General features: G+C 36.2%; 1 protein-coding gene across 1 annotated transcript; it reads left to right on the forward strand.

Moving 5' to 3' along the window:
• The first annotated feature begins 3,365 nt into the window (after nt 1-3,365).
• LOC131032432 (L-type lectin-domain containing receptor kinase VIII.2) lies at nt 3,366-7,298 on the forward strand. The gene has a single exon (XM_057963398.2). The coding sequence runs from the start codon at nt 4,396-4,398 to the stop codon at nt 6,514-6,516; it is 2,121 nt and encodes a 706-aa protein (XP_057819381.2). The 5' UTR covers nt 3,366-4,395; the 3' UTR covers nt 6,517-7,298.
• Nucleotides 7,299-23,485: the final 16,187 nt, after the last annotated feature.

The raw sequence follows: 23,485 nt of genomic DNA on the forward strand, positions 1-23,485 counted from the left end.
GTGCTTTGCTTATTTCTTTATTTTTCACTTCATCATAGGTTAGACTATGTACATAATAGTCGTGACATGGATCCCTATATGTTTTCTAGTCAGTTACTTGTTTGGAAACTTTATCTACACTTGTTACCATTGTTTCTAAGGTTGTGGCAAGGGATGCATGATGTTGGTGTTTTGAGGTCTTTAGTCTAGACACTAATTAAGAAATGGTCAATCTATTTTGTTCCAAATGACCTAATAAATCATCATGTGTGTTTTGACAAGGGTTTATTGGAGTAGTTAGAGGGTTGCCCATTTGAGGGATATCATTGGGGTTTTCTTAAAGGTTATCAAGAGGCAAATTTTGTTCAGGAGCATTATTTTGAGCATCTAATATCAATTTTAAAAAATAAAATAAAATTAATCAAAAAGAATGAAAATACAATAAAATTTTAAATAAAAACAACAAAAATGCGAAAAGGAATGTTGACTTACCTCTACGATGTCGTGACATGATGGATTGGTTGGTAGCAACAAAAACACGTACGGGTTTCAATGCCTTTTTTTGAAAGGGTTTAAAACAATTATGTGCCAGTCGTGGGTTAGAATGACCCAGTCGATCGTTTTTATAAAAAAATATAATTGAAAAAATGCAATTGGGTTACTTTTGTTTTAAAACCCCAATCATGGTTTTATTATAATTTTAACGCGTAAAGGGTTTTAATTCTAAAACCTCATATGTATTAAGGCTCGGGATTTTCGAGCTATAACGGGTTTGGGTTATTTGAAAAATCAAATATAACCCAAGTTTTTAGGTTTTTTAGATGAGTGGCCACTTGTTTGTTCACCATCTTGGTGCACATACCCCTATGTTTCACATGTTTTTTTTGTAGTTTGATGTATTTTAGAAATTTAACCATGGTTCTTTCTATACTTGGGTGAGCTCAATAGTTGGGACTTCTTGTGTTTAGTACAAACTATGCTTTAATGATTGTATCTACCAATATTACTATTAATTTGTAGGGTTTAGTGACAATGACTTATATTAGTTTGGTTGTGACTTAATGTAAATTAAGTCGGTGGTGGATATCTTGGACTAAGTTTATGTATGTTAGGATTGAGTTGATTGTGTTGATTTGGTTCTATAAATTTTTGAAGTAATAGGAGTGAGATAAAAACATATGACAAAAATCCTAGTGATAACCAAACCTAATGATGTATATTGTATACTCCTAACACATAATGTTTTAATCATTATATCTAAACTAAGTTTACAAGGAGACACAATCTATGGGTGATAAATGTGAGTTTATTAAAGATCATAAAGTAATAGTTATAATGTTGTGAACTCTTAACATCATTAACAAAAGTGCAGTAGTCCTAAGGATGTGGACCATGACTATGTGATTGAAGGAAGCATGATGAATAAGTCTTGTTTAAATTTAGCCATTTTTTTTGTTGGAAAATGGTTCTTTGGTTTAACACCATAAATATTGTAAAATCAACCATCATTTTGAATTTGTGACAAAATTGATTTCTGGATGTTAAGATAATTAAATAGCATTCCATGATGGGTCAATCGTGTAGTCTTAATTATTTAAAATATGATGTCAATTGTAATGAAATTATAATCAGTATGAACTAAGTATATACCACGTATAGAATCAAAATGATATGTGTTGCAAATAATCAAATATTGTTACTTGAATGGGCTTGTAGAATAGTAAGCAAGTAGAAACTTGTAAACGCTTGAGATCTTGTATTAGATAATCTATTAATAGTGGTTAAGAATATTGTTGTTTGTTCAATATCCATTATGAATGATTGTGTTTTTATAATTAAAAAAGAACTTTTGAAGAATTAAACTCTCATACAAGCTACATGTAATACAAAATGAAATGATGGTATCAAATGACTCATGATTGATAGCTAATATTTTTATTTTAAAGGTATCAATCAAGTGTCATTTGATATGATGGGGAACTCATGATAATATTTTTAACGACACTTGACTAATGCATTTCTGGTATCTACCTTATCAAGAGATACTTGACCAATGCAAAGATTTGTGAATATCCATTTAACACTTTATTGAGCATTAATAAAATGGGATTAGTCAGATGACACTTGATGCCTACACAATTTTTAATCAATTCAAGTAACACTTGGTAAATGTGTAATTCTAAATGTAGTTAGTTAGGTAACTAGACCTATAGCTAAAAGATGTACTAAATTTTAAAAATTAATGTCATTCTAACAATAAAAAAGGGTATCTACAAAACTTCTAAAGAAAAAGGATCTTTATTAGATTCACATTCTCTAAACATGGGTTCTTACCTTCTAGAGTTCATAGAGTTGGACTAGACTTGTGAGAGATGATATGCACTTTAACTACACGCCTTTCCATCTGCTAAACAATTAGGATCCCATTTGAGAACTATTGCATATCAAAGCATTACATCAAGATACATCATCCTAGGTCCATTACATGATTGCTTCTTGTCCCTCATTCTTGTTCCATGACCATCAAATTCATCCAACCGAGGGTCTAACGAACAACATGACTATCACAATTTAACAAATTCCCTAGAAGTGTTTGTATATGTCACTAGTCTCCACTTAGATTTAGACATTTGAAGATCGAAGAGAGTAAATTTTAGCAATTAGCATTTTATTGATTTATTCCTATAACTTAAAATTTAGATTCTTGCATTAGGTTCAATTCCACATTCGTAGAAATCAATTCCGTGTTCATGTAGGTGAACCAATACAAAATTCAAGCAATTTACAAAATTTGAAACATATGTAAAAAACAAATTGTAAAAATCCAACATTAAAATAAATGAATTATGTACATTTTCAATATCATTTTTTCATTTTTTTTGAATTGAGAGAATCAGATGGCCCCCATTAATTATAGTAGACTGCGTACATGACAAGTGACACTGCCAATGATACCATCCAATACAATAATTAATCTTTAACTTGTTTATTTAAATTTAATTTTTAAATTTTTAAATAATATAACTAATATACATTTCTTTCATAATTTTTATATGAACCCTCTCCATATACTCTCTTATAGCGACACCCCTCCCTCTCCATATACTCTCTTATAGTAAGATCCCTCCCTTTTCCTGTATCAGAAAACTGCACTATACAGAGCTCAGAAAATCATAACCCAAACCCCAAACAACCTCAAAATATTGCAATATAAAGAGCTCAAAAAGTCATAACCCAAGCCCCAAAAATCTAAAAATTGCAATATACAGAGCTAAAAAAGTGATAACCCAAGTCCCAACAACTGCACAACTGCTTAGCAGTAATTATTGCAATTAGCTTATTAGTAGAGGCCTGGAGATTATCTCAGTACAAGCACAGGGTTTGAGGACCATTCTTTCCCTTTTTGATCTTATAACCTACGTCTGAGATCAACTTAGATTCGAGATGGGTAATGACAGTTACTGACATACTAATAATTACGCGTGAGGAATCTATGAATGGACCCATCCATCCAAATAATTTTGCCCTGTTTGGAACTTTCAAACGGACAAAGCACAAGTTGGCGAGTGTACTGCCATCACAGGGAAGAAAGGACCCACATTTGTCCTTGGTCCGTTGAGATGTAGGCGACCTTCAATGTCCTAGCGAGAGGAGTAAAACGTTGGATTTGTGGCAGCCACACAAGCATCATCACAGGCACAATTGCAGGTGTTCTAACTCTGAACAAAGGTTGTCGTGTTGGATGTATTAGCAGAAGTTATCCTCATTCAATTTCATTTGATCACTTGTTGACAACACCATTAAAGACAATAATGAGGTCGGGGGTGATGTGGCTTTCATCATTGCTCAAGATGGTGCCAGGAAAGCAGTCGACTTATTGGAGAAGTTATCTGAATTCTGTATGAATTGAGAAAAGTTTTTTTGATTACGGAATGTTTTTGTATGGGCAGAGTTGCTCCCAATTGCATCAGCATTTCTGAGATTAATCTTGCAGAGTTTTAGGACAATTAGATATTAAATAATGTTGATGGCAAGTAGTAGACAAAAGAGGTACACCGATCTACAGATATAATTGTTCTTGCTTATGGTCTTTGGCAGCAGAACTAGGTTATGTATATGATTTAATGCTTCTTGAAATTGCTAGATCATGGAGATTGACAATAAGTAGTCTAAGATGCTAGTATGTTGAGAATTAGTTCTAAAGAAAGCATTACAGCATACTGAACTGTTCATAGACATTCATAGACATGCACAGAGAAAGTGGGATTAGAGTGATTAAAGATTGTGTGGTGATTTGTAGCCATTTGCTTATTGGGTAATGGTAGTCTAGAATTTAGTAGGTCTGTAAATACAGTACTGCATCTATCCAATACTGCAATCTGTATTAGTACTTTTGTCTGTAAAACGGTTTCCTCAATGGGTGTTCTATTTGGGTTTCTGCGTCTCCTCATGCTTTGCATTGTATCCTGGTGTAACATCACAGTGGCTAGTAGTGGACCGGTGAAATTGGGTCCTTCAAGCAATGTCTCGAAAAATCTTTACTTCCCTGATTTTAGACTCAACAGCAAGGCATATAATGACATCAAGCTTCTCGGTAGTGCAAGCCTAGCAGAAGACTTGGGAATCATACAGATCCCTGCTCCGCCTACTGATCCAGAGGCCAATATATCATTTCAAGCAGGGAGAGCAATCTTCTCATCTCCGGTCCGCCTCTTCGATCCAACAACCACTACACCTGCATCTTTTCACACTACTTTCTCTTTCCAGATAGACAGGACTGCAACATCAAAATCAGGATCAGATGCCAATGGTCAAGGGGGCAGTGGACTCACATTCATTCTTGTTCCTGATGAAGTGACTGTGGGTAGGCCTGGACCATGGCTTGGAATGCTAAATGATGCATGTGAGGAAGATTACAAGACCTTTGCTGTGGAATTTGATACGTATAGAAATGAAGAATTTGGGGACCCAAATGATAATCATGTTGGAATCAATCTGGGAAGCATAGTGTCTAATACAACCATAGATGCTGCTGATGCCGATGTTTCATTCAAAAATGGATCTGTAGTGAGAGCGTGGATAAATTATGATGGGAACAGAAAATGGATAGATTTGAGCCTAGGCAAAGAGAAAGATGACAAACCATCCAAGACCGTTTATGCAGCTCCTCTAGATCTGTCAAGTTTTCTGACGGAGTACATGTTTGTGGGGTTTTCTGCTTCTACAGGTCGCTTTACGCAAATACATAATATTCTATCCTGGAATTTCTCTTCCACAAGCAAGGCCTATCTGCGTGTACCGACAGAAAATGCCTGTGAGAGGAAATTATTTCTATGGGGAAGGAGTCACAGGAAACCTCCTAGTGCCTTTCTGATTTTCGTAGCAGTTGTAGTCCTGTGTTTGATTGCTTTACTCAGTCTCTATTGCAACAGGAAGCCCCCAGAAAAGCTCAAGACTGCAGCTTCTGCATTGCCAGGAAAGAAGCAGAGGCCTAGGCCTCCACATAAACCCCGGCGTTTCTCTATGTCCGAGCTCTCTTTGGCCACAAGATCATTCAGTGAAGGAGAGATTTTGGGTTATGGTGAAAGGGGTATTTTCTTCAAGGGAACCTTGCAGAATGGCTCCCCTGTGGCCATAAAAAGATTTTCCCCTCCTGTAATTCTCCATGCAAATCTTGATAGAAGGAAAATTCTCAAGGAAATTGGGACTTTGAGTAGATTAAGGCATCCAAATTTGGCGCCCATCAGAGGTTGGTGTGTTGAAAACAAAGAAATGGTATTGGTTTATGAATACATGTCTAATGGGAGCCTTGATAAATGGCTATTTGCTAGAGGTGTACTTCCTTCGGCTAGGAGATTTAAGGTGGTTAAAGATATTGCCGAAGCCCTCTGCTTTTTACACCATGGATGGGATAGAAGTTTATTGCATAAGAATGTGAAAATCAGCAATGTGCTCCTTGACATCACATTCACAGCTGTCTTGGGAGATTTTGGGCTCATCCATTCAAGTAAGAATTGTCAGGATACAAGCTCTAATGGTAAGAGCCTAGTTAGTGCATTAGATGAAGTTGATCATGAGCAGAATCTTCGGGCCCCAGAGAGCAGTTACCTAGAGATTCCCAATGAGAAAATTGATGTTTTTGGGTTTGGAGTGATAGTGTTGGAGATTTTATCAGGCAGAAGATCTCTGGATCAGAATCGCCCTAAGCAAGAAGTTGATCTTGTTGCATGGGCATGGAATCTGCAGGAAAATGAGAAGCTGATCCAGCTGGTTGATCGTAGACTAGGGGTGACATACAACCCAGAGCAGGCAATTTGCTTGTCAATCATAGGTCTTCTGTGTACTCTGGATGATCCTAGGATGAGACCTTCCATGGAAGAAGTTATTTGGTACATTAATGGGGAGAAGCCACTACCAACATTGCCATCGAGAAGACCTACAACATGTTTTCTGTATCCCAGTGCAACAGAACTCTGCAATCTCTATTCCTGCTCACCTCGTAAGAAAATCAGTCTCTTTGGCAGTAGCAGAAAGTAGGTGTCATGATCACTTGCATTTGGATACTCCAATGTCTGCAACTACTTTTTTCCTTCATGTTACCCACTTCATGCCTAATTTCAATTCAGATTAACCCTAGGCTTATTTTCCTTCGGATCAGTATGTTTGAAGAAATCTATCCTAGGCTTATTTTCCTTCGGATCAGTATGTTTGAAGAAATCTATCCTGACCCTGTATCCTGCATTATCATAATCAGTATCCCAAACAAATAGTCACAGTCATGATCCAAACAACATATCGATCATCTTCATTAGCAACTCTACCAATGTCAGTACCAAAATCAAACTCTTTATCCATGAGTTTTTCTCTTCCATCTATTTCTCAGGTAGCAAGATCCCAAATGGACATGAATGGCCTACTTATTCTATCCACTATGGAGACACTCGTTTCATGACTCTGAAAAATTGTTACCTTGTTTGCACAACAGATGGGAGATATTTCAGAGCTTGAAAAAGCAATCCAGATTAAAACGTTGAACCCACAATATGTATGCCACAGAATGTTATTAAAGTATATGTGGTCAATAGTTGAGTAGTTTTCTGCCTCGTTACATTTGGGGGAATCTAAATCTTTGTAATCCTTCTGAGGCTGATGAATTTTAGCTAAAAGATAGAATATTGTCTGTGTGATCTCTATTCTCTTCCAAATGCTCCATAAGCCTTGGAGCTTAAATATATTTTATGTCCCAATACTCATCGTTCATAACGTTATACTATTTTAATAAGAGCATAGATCATGTGTCATGCTTTTGAAAGATGATACTAGTGGTTTGAAATTATGTTCTTTTCCACTAGAATTTTACCAAGGACACACAGTTCTGGCATCAAAATTAATGGCTACGGTTTATATTGGACTTCAAATTTGTTTTATATTTACCAAATCCTGCTCACAGGAGCGAAGTAAACTTGTCAAGCATTGGGAAAATATATATGTAGTGTAAGAGGGTGTAATTTAATTGGTGAGGGTCATGGTATGTTTTTTATTATATCATTTTCTCATAGATACAATATAAGATATGAGATCAGAATGTGTTGCAGGTGTTTTCGATAGAATGGATACCCCTCAAATCTTGGTTCTTAGTCAAAGAACTATTCTTATGAACTCATGCTTCTATATCAGATAACAAAATGAATTCATGAATGAGATAAAATCCTTCATAAAAACAATAAATACATATAAACACATTTTTCTTTCTGAACTAATGATACATTTTGTTGTTATTGATACCATTGTGGAAAGTCATAGACACAGGTATAGACATTTTGTACAACTAGGAACCTGTTAACAGCTAACTAATATTGAACAGAAAGTAGAGAACAGCCTTGCAAGATTCAAGTCCTTGAATCTTCAAGATGCTATGACTAGCTTTACACCAATTAAGTGGCTCTAACCTGACCCAAATGCTTTCAGTATGCTAAATCTGAACAATACAATCCATGCTCAAGTCTAAAATGTTCATGATATGCTGTTGTCAATATAGCTGAAGAATTTGCCTTGAAATAGAATAGAATGGGTGCCCATCTTCACTTTCTTATTTTAATATTTCAAATTTAAGATTAGCGAGCAACAAAAATTTTAGGGTATATTATTGGAAAATGGTTATCTAGTCATCAGAATATATCAAAGTTTTTATGACTACATGTTACATAATTGAAGTTTTGACTTCTCATTGATAAAGATCATTTATAACTTGTTCACCATGGCCTCAAACAAATAACCATACCATTGACTGTATAAAAGACCAACAAAAAATTTCAGATCTGATTGATAATATGAGAGCTCTAGACCAATAGTATGGTGCTTGTAATCAACATCCAAAGCATGATTTCCCAATTCTGTACGCAAAATGCTCAATTATTGAGGGAAACCCAACTTTTGTGACCATAGACATAGCATAGACGTATCTTAGGCATTGTGTCCATTATAGAATTAAATTGTGTTATTGAGTTGTTTTTACTCTGATGTGCATGCTTACTTACTCCTTGAATTTATGAAATTTTATATTTGAAGTAAAAATATTATTATTCACATGTTATGGTCTTTTGTCCTTCTCTATAATTTCAATTATGGTGAGTTTTTTATTGTGATTGTAATTGCATTTTTTATTAAGAATTGTTATATTCTTCTGTGTATATATTTAAGATTCTGTGTATGTCACTCTCAATCAGTTTGATTTAATGAAATTAAATAAGTTTTATAATAGTAGATTAGAAATCTATTTGATTTAGAATATTGTTATTAATTTAGAATATTGTTACTAGTGTTTTTTAATCAATCATAATAAATTTTGTTTGTGAAATAGAATTAAAATCCGAAGGCATTTATATATTATGATCTTATCAATTACTGTTATTAATGGTTAGATATTATTTTAATTCTGTATTATTGAGATAGATTTAGTTTATAATTGTTAGATCACTTATCATGATTCAATTGATATTATGCTTCATCAAGATCTATATCGATTGTATCATATTGTATGTTACAGTTGTGTTGTAATTGAGTTATTGCTATGCGATGTTAAAGATCCCATTTTAGTTTATTAGATGATTATGTGTGTTTAAGAGTGGATGTCAAACTAAAACTAACTATTGTGTTTGTTTAATGGGTTGATGAATGCATGTCTCATGTGAGACCATTTATCTTGTGACCATTGCGGCTCTCACTAAAAATAGTGATTCATTTTTTACAACCATTATGGCTCCAAAGTTCCATTCAATTTGTTAATACTAGTTGCTTTCCTTGACCTTTAGTGTGGTACTCATAGATGTTTATATTATGATTAGGGACTTGTGCTAAATAGTTTGATTTAATGGGTTATGAGATGAAATTTGTTTAATTTATTTAGATGACTTTTAAAATTGTGTGCTAATTATCATATTCATTCAGATGTCGATGATGAGATTAATTAAATGTTAGTTTAGATATAAAATTAAATGCCATTATGGAATTTGAGCATTATTATTTTAGTTTTTTAATCTAAGTGCTATATTTTAAACTAAAGTACTAAATGGTAAGGTTTTTCTCAAGTAAATGAGCTCTCCTAGGGTTTCTTGCTAGCTTGTTCTAATTATGCTTTCTTTTGTGCTTCTTGTATCTTAGAACTTGTCCATTGATTGGATTTGTTCTCTATGGGCCAAGGATGGGGAGGGTCAAAAGGAGTTCTCCCCTATCTCACCTCATTCTAGTTCTTTCAAAGATATGGTGACTGGATCAAGTTCATCCCTGTGGGTGGTGCAGTCATGGAGGGAGTAAGTCCTCAAAGAGAACAGTCTGGACCGTGCAGCAAGAGCAACACAACAAAAGCAGCACGACGTGATGGAGGCAATGCAGAAACTGACTTTATTGTATCAAAGAATTCAATTACAACTGGTCGACAACATGCAGGCTTACAAAATTTGGCACGCAAGCCTAATTACAAACATGTTCAAGCATACTATCCGGGCTCAAGCAAGAACACGAGCCAACTCCGAACCTCCTCAACTCCAGATTGATCTTCTATGTCTCTCCCTCTTATGTCTAGTTGCTTGATTAAATTGATTTGTATGATATTCATAGCTCAAGGATGATCCGTGTCGGCCCAGGATGAAAACAATTACCGATGAAGAAGATATAACATGTAAAACAACAAGGTCGGCCTTCGCCAAAGGAATCCCTTCGAAAACAATATAGAATGATGTGCAGACCCAAAGGAAGGTCAGCCACAAGCCAAGGAATGTTGGAAGTAGCAAAATTAGGCTCCGCAAGCTACGGAAATGATCCACAAGATTATCCATTAATAGATAGGTCCAAGCAGCTCCGGTGCTTTGAACTAGAAAACTATCCCAAATTCCAAAAGAGATAACTTGTCAGAAAAAGATTCAAATGTCCCACAGACTTAGGATAAGGTAGATGAACATGTCCATAAACAAAATCCATCTCCACAAGATCCGTTGAGAAAATGCAGCAAAACGCAGAACGAAATGCTGAAACTGCAAAACAGAAAGAAAATGTTCTTGGGTGATGGAAGATTGCCAAGAACCAGGGATGCTCCTGCATTAGACATCTATGGTTGATGAAATTGAGTCCCTCACTTTGCAGGTGTCAGAGGAAAACCAAGACGGTCTGCCTCTACCTAAGAAATCCATGATGAGTCTTCAACTGGTCTGCCCTTCCACTTCACAAGAAACTCTATGTATTGCTTGCCTCGGGTGCCAAGCTTAATTCTACTATCCAAAATGTCTTCAATCTGGTCTGGTATCCTTTGGGGTATCTACTTCTCTAAGTCTACAATATCGTCCTCACTGAATTCTGCCTCATGATACTGATGTAGGTCTGCAATGTTGAATATAGGTGAAATACCCAAAGTATCAGGTAACTCCACTTCATATGCATTTCTGGAGCTAAATTTCTTCAAGGTCTTGCAAGGTCCAAACTTCTTCATCTTCAACTTATTGTAGGTTCCAACTGGAAATCTTTCATTTCTCGGATACACCATCACTTCATCTCCAACTTCGAATTCCTTGTGTCTCCTCTTTTCGTCTTCTTTTTTCTTATACTTACTGTTCATGTCCTCCAAATGTTGTTTGACCTGAGTATGTACTGTCTTCATATGTTTTGCAAATGCTTCCACTTCTGCACTTCTTTTATCTTCATTACTGAAGTCTCTCAACTCTGATATGCCTCTAGGGTGTACTCTGGTAACAATCTCAAAGGGTGTTCTTCTGGTACTCCTATTCACTAAATTGGTGTAGGCAAACTCTTCTTGTGCAAGGATCAAGTCCCAACTTCCGGTTTTCTCTCCAACTAAACATCTCAACAAATTTCCCAAACTCCTATTTACTACTTATGTTTGTCCATCGATCTGTGGGTGAAAAGTAGAACTGAATTTCAAATCTGTCTTCAGCTTCTTCCAAAGTATCCTCCAAAAATATCCAATAGATTTAGTGTCTCTGTCAGATACTATGCTCTTAGGTAATCCATGTAGTCTCACCACCTCTTTGAAAAATAGGTCAACTATATGCACGGCATTTGTTGTCTTCTTATAGGGTATGAAATGTGCCATTTTTTAGTTAGAATCTATCCACCACTACAAATATAGAGTCGATTCCTCTCTATGTTCTAGGCAATCCAGCTATAAAATCCATGCTTAGGTCCTCCCAAGGTCTCTCCAGAACTGTCAAAGGCTTATACAATCCAATATTCTGACTGCTACCTTTTGCAAGTTGACAAATTCTACAGCTTTGCACAAATTTCCTAACATCCTTATGAATCTGAGGCCAAAAGTAATTCTCACTAACCAAGGCTATTGTCTTATCAAAGTGTCATGCTAATCCTCCACTATGCTTCTCTTTTATTAGATTCTCCCTCATAGAGCTCCTAGGTATACACAACTGGGTTCCTTTGAACAACATCTCATCTTGAATGAAATAATCTAGCCACTTGCTCCTATCCACCATAACTGGTTCTTTACAAGCTTTCCAAGGTTCTACAAAATCTAGGTCATCCTGATACAAATTCTTCAATTCCTCAAAACCCAATACCTCCACTCTCATCTTTGTCAACAAGTTCCTCCTTCTACTCAAGGCATCAACAACTTTATTTTTCCCATTTCTATGCTTCAAAACAAAGGTATAAATCTGCAAGAACTATGCCCATCTCATGTGTCTTTGATTTAGCTTACCTTGATTGTTCAAGTACTACAAATCTTGATGATCGGTATACAACACAAACTCTTTAGGTAACAAATAATGTCTCCACTTCTTTAATGCTTGAATTATGGCATAGAACTCTTGATCATACACAGAATATCTCCTTCTAGCATCATTCAATTTTTAACTAAAATAAGCTATTGGTCTTCCTTCCTGACTTAACACTACTCCAATTGCATTCCCAATTGCATCATAATCCACTTGAAATACTTTGCTAAAATCCGGTAAAGCCAACACAGGCTACTCCGTCACCTTCTGCTTCAACAACTCAGAACTCTAATTTGCTCCAGATGTCCACTTGAAATCGTTCCTATCTCCTCTCGTTGCTTTTGTCATGGACTACAAACTAAACTAAAATTTCTAATAAACTTCTGGTAGAAACTAGCCAATCCATGAAATGGTCTTACTTCTCCAATGCTTTTAGGTGTAGGTCATTCAACAATTGCTCTTACCTTTTTAGGATCCATCTTCAATCCATTCATAGATATCACAAATCCCAAATAGACTAGCTCTTCCTTCATGAAACTGCACTTCTTAATGTTTATCAACAACTTCTATTCTCTCAATCTCTACAAAACTTGTCTCAAATGCAACATATGCTCTTTTTTGGTCTTACTGAATATCAAGATGTCATCTAAGTACACAATAACAAACTTACCTAATAACTTCTTCAATACCTCATTCATTAACCTCATGAAGGTACTCGGTGCATTAGTCAGTCCAAAAAGCATAACCAACCATTCATACAGTCCTTCATTTGTCTTGAATGTTGTCTTCCACTCATCTCCTTCTCTGATTATGATCTTATGGTATCCGCTTTTCAAGTCTATATTGGTGTAGTATTTGGCTCCATTTAAACAATCCAATATGTCATCCATCCTAGGCAAGGGAAATTTGCACTTCATTGTGATCTTGTTTATTGCTCTAGCGTCAGTACACATCCTCCATTTTGCACCTTCTTGGTTGCTAACACTGTTGGAAATACACAAGGGCTCAAACTTTCTCTAATCAAACCTTTGTTCAAAAACTCTTGCACTTGTCTATTCAACTCCTCATTTTCTGTTGTTGTCATCCGATGTGTTGCTTTATTAGGCAAACTAGCTTCGGGAATCAGGGCCATGCAATGAATGATACTTCTCACAGGTGGTAATCCATCAGGTATGTTATCTGAAATGATGTCTCTATATTCTATTAGCAACACTTTTATTTCTTCCAGTTGTTCTCTTTCATGCTCCAAATTTTCAGCCTTCTTAGGAACTAAAGCAAAACACATATTCAAGAATTTTCTTCCATCTACCAAACAAATCCTAGCACTTGTACAAATTTTACTCTTAAGAGGCTCATCCAAGGGCAACAATGTTTGTTTCATCCCATTTGCAACAATAGTGTATATGTTCTTCCTTCCATCATGTATTTCTCGTCTATCATATTGCCAAGGTCTACCCAACAAGATATGACATATGTCCATTGGTATAATATCACACAACATTTCATCATGATAAGATCCAATCTTCAATTTTACCAAATAGTGTTCACTTACTAGTACCTTATGATCATCCTGAATCCATGCTATCTGATAAGGTTTGGGGTGCATTAATCTCTCCAATTTCAGCTTATTCACCATCTCCTCTGAAATAAGGTTATCTGAACTACCACTATCAATTATGACTTTACAACACTTACCAGCTACTTTACATCTTGTCTTGAACAAATTCCTCCTCTGCAAGGGCTCATGATCATCTTTGATGTGGCAAATTGCTCTCCTCATCACCAATAATTCTCCATCTTTTGGTCTATCAGTTGATCTGATAGGTTCTTCTTCCACCAATGTTGCTCTTCCACTATTCTCTGCCTTCTTACATTCAAAAGTATGATGTCCTTCTCCTCTGCACTTAAAGAAATTTCCTCTAAACATCTTCTTATCTTGTCTTCTATCTTCCTTTCCATAACCCTCATTCCGGTAACCATCAGGTTCTCTTCTCCAATAAAAATTTATATCATCCCTTTGGTATGAATTACCATTTCTACTAGATTCCTTGTCTTTGTTATGATCTGCATAGGGTCCTCTTCCTCCAGTATAGGTCCTTCCTCCTTGAAATCTTCCTCCCTAAAATCTTCCTCCTCTACCTCTTTGCTTCTTCTCATGTCTTTTGTTTAGCTTCTCTTCTTCTTTTAGGGCATATTGATAAGCTTCCTCAACACTATGTAACTTGATAGACTGAGTTCATCCTGTATAGACATTTGCAAACCATTCAAGTATCTAGCAACTTGTTCAATCTCATCATCAATATGTCCAGATATGATAATCAACTTGTAGAATGCTTTAGTATATTCCTTCACACTAGATTCCTTCTGCTTCAGGTTCTGCAACTTCCAGAACAGATTCACCGGCATCGGCACCGACAGGTCAGAAAGATTTCTTTGGTCATCGGCAATGCAAGCTGACATGGTATAGTAAAGGTTATCGGTATTGGAGGCCGACATATCTTAGATCCGACATCGGTAATTTATTTTAATGTTTATACATTTATGTTATCTGGCCAAGATGTAATCTAATATTGTATATATCTTTGTAAGCCGACATAAGGCAAAAACGTTGTATAGGGTATATAGGTCAATTTGATAGATCATTTTTATATAGACATGAGATAGGAGATTATGGATATGCAAATGTAATATAATGCGAAATTATTCAGAGAGATTATGTATGTGAGGAATTTATTGTAAGGGTTATTCCGGTAAAGGGGTTTAGGGTTTCAAACCAGAACAGAGAGAGCTTAAACCAGAACTGTATTCTAGCATAGAAGATGCTATCTTAGCAGTTCACACTTCTCTGGATTATAGTCTAGAATTTTATGTATTCAATGAGGCTCCTATTGTGATTGAGCAGTGTGCTCTAGGTTGTAAGCCTTCCTGCAAGTGCAAGCCCCTCTTATTTTTGTAATATCTCTTCATATGGCCAATGGAATGATATTGTGGGTCACAAATCCCACCGTGGTTTTTCCTCTTTGAGGTTTTCCACGTATAAATCTTTGTGTTATGATTCTCATTTATGTGTTTGGATTATTGGTTGCTTTACTTCTTTTAATTTGGTATGTACCAGTATACCAGTTGGTATATGCATGTATTAATAAGGCTAAAATCTACTATCCTGGTATAACATTGATTCTCCCCCCCCCCCTCTCAATATTATTAGTTTCCAGCAATTGGTATCAGAGCCTTGTGCCTTAGAGGAAGTTTAACAGCTTGAGGAAGATCCTAAAACCGGAATCCATGAATATGGCTTTGGAGAAGTAGCCTGAGATGGCACTTGAAGATTATGATGTAGAAAAGATTGAACAACTTAAAGCTACAAGATGAATTAAATTCTAGTAAGGAATTCATTCTTGTCCTAAAAGAGAGGCTATCATCTGTTCAAGCTAGGACGAAGGAACTTTTGCAAAATCAGGATGATGAAGAGAAAGATGCACTTAAGGAACAATATTAGAAATTGAGTCAGGAGAACATGGTAATGAAAAATGAAATGCAAGTTATAACTATGAGGATGTCTAAAGAGATTGAGGACAGGAAGAAAATCTTGTTGTATCCCTAAAAAAAAAATTTGAAGAATGTGGTAGGTTGGTTCATGAAAATGATATGTTGAGAACTGATTTAGTACAATCCCAGAGTAATGAGCAAGAGCTTGAGAGACAAATGATAATTCTAAGAGAAAATTTAACTTCTACAAGTGAGTACAAAGAAAAATTCAAGATCAGCTCAGCACAACTTGATGAGTTATTGAAGAGACAGAGGCAGATTGGAGATTCCAGTGGACTTAGATCTGAGCAAGGACAGAGTTTTGGTATTGCTAATGAAGATCAAAACCATAAGGCACCGGTAGGACAATTTAATGCTTATAAATTCAATGGTAGATGTTTTTTTGCAATAGATTTGGTCACATGGCTAGGCAATGTAGAAACAGAGCAAATCAGAACCCTAATTATGCTCCTGATAAATGTTCTAAATGCAATAAGGTTGGTCATAAGATAGAAGACTGCAGAATGAATGTTAAATGATATGCTTGTGGAAAATTTGGACATATGGCTAATCAGTGCTAGTCAAGCAATTTCACTAGTTTTAGCAAAACAATTCAGAAGAACAATGTTACATGTTATGCATGTAATGAAGTTGGACATATTGCTAAGTTATGTAGAAGCAAAAATCCACCAGTTAGTAATGGAAGATCAAATGAAAAAGGAAAGAGAATGTTAGTGAAATCCAGCAAGATCATACTTAGAGATGGGTTAGGAAGACTGAAGAACAATCATCAGATGGGAATGTCTCGGTTACTTATCCGGCAGAAGAGGTTACTCTTGCACCAGCAGGAAGCTCATCCGGTAACTAAGGCAGATACCTTAGGGGTAGGCAAAATTCATGAAGATGTTTCATATGCCCCAGGAAGAGGTTCTGGAAGATGTTCTAGTTATTGGAGAGGATTATCCGGTATGGATATGTTCTGAGAGAGATCCGGTATCTTTCACCGACAGTCATTTATGTCAATGGAAGATTAGGGTTTTTCTTGAAGGATAAAAGGTCGAATACATTTCATTGTTAATCACCCTGCATTCAGAGTGATTTCAGAGCAATTCAGAGCGACTAAGTATGATTAGAGGCTATTAAGAGGCAATCATATTTCTTCTTGAGTGATTTCACTGGTGTCTTGAAGAATTTATTGAAGGTTTTCACTGAGAGCAATCAAAAGGTATTTTTTATTTAAACATGAAAGTGGGATCATCTTCTATTCATGTTTTTGTTCCAAACCCAACTATCGTAGAGGTCAAGGACCACCCCAGGCCAATTTTCAAGCGGTATCCACATGTGGCTACCCTGCAAGACTCAGTTGGAGTGTTTTCTCACGTTCCAGAGGGATTTGTGTATGTAGAGGATGTTAGGGCATATATTCACTGTCATATCGAGGACTTGGGAACTTCAAAAATTAAGGGCATGTATATGAGTGAGCTAATGGGAGAATCTGAAAAGATCAAACTGGCATATCAACATATTGAAGAACTAGGGTTTACAGACATTCTAGATATTCTGGAGTTTGAGGATGAGATAATCAGATATGTACTGATCAAAGTACATGGGGAATTCATATGGCTGAATAGACCTTACAAAATCACCAAGGAAGCCATCCGGGCAATCACTGGTTTGCCATTGGTAGGGGCAACATCCAGACAAGAAAGTTTCAAACGACTATGTGAGGAAGATTACCGGCACTACATCTGGCAAAAGATCCATGAAAGTGAGCACTATCACCGACACAGACACCAAATTTGGTAGCATGATTATCAGATATAAGGTAACTCGGTTAAACCGACTGAATTCTGTTTCCAGTTCATGCATTTTGGTTGCATACAAAATGATGAGAGATAATGTAAAGTTGGATCTATGCGGTTGGATGCTTGATGATTTGTTAATCAACTTAGGAAATATTAAGGGTGAGAAGAATGGCACTTTCTGGTATGGGAACTTGTTAGTTTGCCTAATGTTATATTTTCTGAATGATACACCCAATTCTGGTAAGAGGCAATGGGCTTTTGACATTCTAGTAGGAAGACAATTGAAATAGTCAATTGTTGTATTAGGAAGCCAAAGAGATGATAAGATATGGGGGTATTTTAAGGCATTTCAAAAATCTATGAGGTCTAGGGTAAGGGTACCTGAACATATTATAGAAAAATATTCTACCGACATATGCTTCATGGTAAAGAAGGATGAGACTCTCATGGAAGTACTTAAGCCTCAGAAGATTTGGATTGAAGAAATGGGCTATGAGGTAGATGCATAGATTCTTTATGCCTACGCAAAATGCTAATTGATGCACCAATTGATGAGGCAGAGAAGCCCTATGCTACTGCACAGCAGAAAACTCAAGACGTTGAAATAGAGTTCAACCGGAAGAAAAGAGAGAAACAGGAAGGAAAAGCAAGTAAGTTTGTGGAGAAGGTCTCAAAGGACATCAAAGAACTAATTGATAATATCTCGGAGAAAGGCAGAAAGTGGAAGGATCTGGAAGTTCATATTGAACCTGTTACTGCAGAATCTGAATCAGAGGATGACACATCGTTATCATTTAAGGGGGTTGTTAGGAAGAAACCAGAGGAAACAAAGGTGGAATCAAAGAAGCAACCGGTTAGGAAGGTCACAGTAAAGCTACTGGCACAAGAGGCAAGCACCTAAAGCTACACCTGCAACTACATCTGGTACTGCCAAGAGGAAGAAGAAGAGTGACATTGACTTAGCAATTGAAACTGGTAATGTAACTATCATACCACCTAAAACTTGTGCATAATTGATAGATGAAATCACTAAAAATGGCATGTTGAAGAATGTTAAATTTTATTATGAAAACTTAGAGGATGATGAACAGAGAGAGGTAGAAGAAGCAACCCTATTATACTTGGATATCTATAAGAAAGCCTTAATAGAGATAGAAAATCAAATATCGGTTGGGTTATATAACATGTTAGATGCTTGAATATTATTATCTATGCAAGAAGATAAACACATTAAAATTCAAGAATTATTATCTATCTATGTTTCTATAGCTCCAGATGAAATGGAAAAGACACTTGAGGTGGCAGACAGAAAATTTTTCAATAGCAAACATAGGATAACTAGCCTGATGCTAGGGAGAGTGAATGAAGTAATAAAGGAAACTCAAAAAGCATGGATTACATTTTTGGGAGAAAACAGAGGATTGTTTACTTCAGCGGAAACCAAGACAAACACTATAGATACCCTAGTTGAAGGAAAAGGAAAGGGGATTATGGGCACTTCACCATCAGTTTTGAAAAATATTAAGATAGTGGAAATTGAGCCACCGGTAAATACAGATGTACAGACAAATACTGAGATACCTGTTAACACTGAGAATGAACAAGCTAACATTGTACAGGATACTAATATTGAGGACAAATTTCCTCCAGATACAAATGTACAGGTTGAGGATATTGTTCCTACAGAGGAACCGGCAGTTACATAGACTGCACCAACTGGAAAAGCCACCGGTGCAAGTGAGGAGGTTATAAAGGAGAAAACATCAGAGGAGAAAATAGGGGAATCTGGAAAGGAACCGGTTGTTGGCCCATCATTATTTTCAATTGACACTTCCCAAGTAGAAAAGAAAACCATCACAAAGATGAGTCCCACTGAACTGATGATGATGGTTGCTCAAAAACTGAAGAAGGAGGGATCCACAGACAAGGGGATTATAGATCAATCAATCACTGTTCTACACAAATTGGTCCCAGAGTGTAAGATTGAAAATGAAGCGAGCTCATCCGGCAATCTTAAAGTAATCACTGAGCACATATCAAAAGACTTTCAATCCTTACAACAAATATCAAACCGGAAAGCACTAGAAATATTTACTCAAGCTAAGAGAGACGCTTTTGATCAGGTAATTGAAATAGAGAAGAAAAAGATTGAGGAGAAGCTAATCCTAATAGAAAATTCTTTGAAACAATGTACAAATATATATAGGGTATGTTGTAACACTTAAATTCTTACAAAAAATGTAGATAAAAAGATAAAAGAGATTCAGGAGAAAATTGCAAGTATTGCTAACTCTTTTGATGGACTGATTTCATTGACTACATCAATTAATGGTCAAATTTTGATCTTGGAGAACCAAATTTTTTCTCTTGAGAAGGAAAGAGACAAAATAATTCGAAGAGCCAGAAGTCTAAGAGGCCTAGTGAGTCCACAATTGGATTCACTCTGCATACACAAGAAAGAATGCATGGATATGGTGGGAAAGCCCACACCGACAGAGGTAAATGAGAAAGAGTCTTTTGCACATTTATTGAGTGGACTTGTATCTATTTCCGGCACATTCAAAACCGGTTGGGATACTTATGTGGAGTTACTAGAGAAAGCTTATCCGAAAATTTTGAAGCTGGTCAAGCTCTGATAAGACATTTTTGGGGATATTCATTATACGGTTCTTATTCTTTGACATTCTTTTTAGAAATTTTAAATGGCATTGATGTCAAAGGGGGAGTAGTAGTAATGTGAAAAATAATAAAAAGAATAAAAGAGTTGCATACATTAGGGGGAGTTATAGAGCTTTGAAGTTTTTAGAGATATGGAGTATTTTTCATACTCAACTCAAGGGGAGCAGGGCAGGATGAAACTGGCAAATGAAACCTTGACTATTTTTCACATGAGTGTTGCCATCAATGCCAAAGGGGGAGATTATTGGAAATTGACACTCTATTGGTTGGTTTCACTATGTTGTCATTGATGGCAACATGATTTTGTGTTCCAACTTCATGTTTTGATCCTATGGTGTACCAGCAAACACTTCACAGATTCTACACCGGCACCGACACCAGTATTGGCAAGTCAGAAAGATTTATTTGGTCACCGGCAATGCAGGCTGACATGGTATAGTAAAGGTTATCGGTATTGGAGGCCGACATATCTTAGATCTGGCATCGGTAATTTGTTTTAATGTTTATACATTTATGTTATATGGCCGACATGTAATTTGATATTGTATATATCTTTGTAAGCCGACATAAGGCAAAAAAGTTGTATAGGGTATATAGGTCAGTTTGATAGATCATTTTTATATAGACATGAGATAGGAGATTATGGATATGCGAATGTAATATGATGCAAAATTATTCAGAGAGATTATGTATGCGAGGAATTTATTGTAAGGGTTATTCTGGTAAAGGGGTTTAGGGTTTCAAACTGGAATAGACAGAGCTTAAACTGGAACTGTATTCTGGCATAGAAGATGCTATCTTAGCAGTTCACACTTCTCCGAATTGTAGTCTGGAATTTTATGTATTCAGTGAGGCTCCTATTGTGATTGAGCAATGTGCTCTAGGCTGTAAGCCTTCCTGCAAGTGCATGCCCCTCATATTTTTATAATTTCTCTTCATATGGCCAGTGGATTGATATTGTGGGTCACAAATCCCACCATTGTTTTTCCTCTTTGAGGTTTTCCATATATAAATTTGTGTGATGATTCTCATTTATGTGTTTGGCTTATTGGTTGCTTTACTTCTTTCAATTCTGTATGTACCGGTATACCGGTTGGTGTATGCATGGATTAATAAGGCTAAAATCTACTATTCTGGTATAAAACTGATTCACCCCTCCTTCTCAGTGTTATTGGTTTCCTAAAAAAATGTGGTCTAGTATTCACTCGGGTCAAAACCTTTAAGAATTTATTTTCTTCTGGATCAATCGCCGGTTGATTCGCTCCTTCTTCTCCCATCACCTCTTCTTCTTCATCATCACTCACATCTTCAACATGTTGACCTCTTCTCTAGGTTATTTCAATAGCTTCCAACTGGGATGTAATTCCTCTCAACATTTCCATCACAACAGGGTCTGCATTTCCACATGCCCCAACACCTCTAACATTTCCTCTTCGGGCCATTTTATGCAAGTCCTATGTAGCTACATGTTGGATCCTCAATTTGCCACCCCACAAAAAAATTCCTATAGTACTCTACAATCTCTGAAACAAAACACTCACTCTAATACCACTTGGTGCTTGGTGCAGTCACGGTAGGAGTAAGTCCTCAAAGAGAACAGTCTGGACCGTGCAGCAAGAACAACACAACAGAAGCAACATGACGTGATGGAAGAAATGTAGAAACTGACTTTATTGTATCAAAGAATTCAATTACAATTGGCTGGCAACATGCATGCTTAATTACAAACATGTTCAAACACAGTATCCAGGCTCAAGCAAGAATGTGAGCCAACTCTGAACCTCCTCGCCTGAGATTGATCTTCTATGTCTTTCCCTCTTATGTCTAACTGCTTGATTACATTTATTTATATGATATTCAAAAATCAAGGATGATTTGCGTCGGCCCAAAGATGAAAACAATTATCGATGAAGAAGATGTAACATGTAAAACAATTAGGTCGGCCTCCACCAAAGGAATCCCAAAGGAACACTACTATATTTGGCACCAATTTCCAATGCATGTTTGTATAAATATTGACAAACTATCATCGGATTACTGACGAAATACCCAACAAAATTTTGTCATTAAAATTTTGTCGCTTGTCCAACGTTCCTATTTTTGTTGAACTCTCAACGAAGTCTCGTCGAATGATGTCACAAAAAAATGCGAGCGGTTTTCATCGGAATATCGTCAAAACTTTCGTTAGTCTTGTGATGAACAATCATCACAAAACTTTGGTGATTACGATGAAAAATTTGGCGCACATACAACAACTTCGTCAGATATTTAAGTGGTTCATCGCAATTGCGACGATGTAGAGCATACCAGTTCGACAAAAATATCGTCGCACATACAACAACATCATCGGATGTCGATTTCACAAGAGTCAAAAAACAAAGGATGTGAAATGGTGAATCTTTTGTTGTTTCGCATATTCTAAATATGAAGGATATGAAATAGCGAACCTGTTGCTATTTCGCGAAGCTAAAATAACGATTTGTGAAATGGCGAGTACATCACCATTTCGCAAAAGACAAAAAGTGAGGATTGCGAAATAGTGATCTCGGTGCTATTTCACGAAGGGTGTTCCAATTAGCCTTTCCAATTAGAGATCCTACTTTGTAAGCTTTGAATGACTTTCTGATAGTCTGAAGGTTTATTTTGAACCATGAAGAAAGGAATGCCAAAGTTCTTTCAAGTTAATTCTATCATTGCAAGCGTAGGACCCTAGTAATATTAGCTTTTCAAAGACAATTAGAGTTAAGGATGTATACCTTGGATTTGGATGAATTAATATTTTGACCAAAATCTAATAAGTATCTTGCCAACAAGGACTTAAGAGTTGAATAGGGAGAACTACTATAAGGCACCCTACAAGATAGCATTGAATAGGGAGAACTGGTATAAGGCACCCTACATAAATATATTTCACCACTATCTCATTGTATGAATCTTTATTTAATAACTAATTTAACTATACTTGTTTATATGAGCAACCCTTAATATAATTATTAGTATCTTATGATTCTGTTTTGTATTTGCAGATCAATAGAGGTTAAAGGTTTTTGCTTCCGAAATTCGATCAACATCTAAAATCATAACCTTATTTAGTCAAAACCTTAAGGCACCCTACAAGATAGCATTGAATAGGGAGAACTGCTATAAGGCACCCTACATAAATATATTTTCAACGCTACCTCAGTGTATGAATTTTTCTTTAATAACTAATTTCACTATACTTGTCTATGCTCTATAGTACATCGTTGGGTACTTTCT

Source organism: Cryptomeria japonica, chromosome 11 (assembly GCF_030272615.1).
Source record: "Cryptomeria japonica chromosome 11, Sugi_1.0, whole genome shotgun sequence".
Lineage (NCBI taxonomy): Eukaryota > Viridiplantae > Streptophyta > Pinopsida > Cupressales > Cupressaceae > Cryptomeria > Cryptomeria japonica.

Bases quoted from the DNA above. Each gene is read 5' to 3' on its own strand.
- LOC131032432 (XM_057963398.2), top strand. From the start codon at position 4,396: ATGGGTGTTCTATTTGGGTTTCTGCGTCTCCTCATGCTTTGCATTGTA.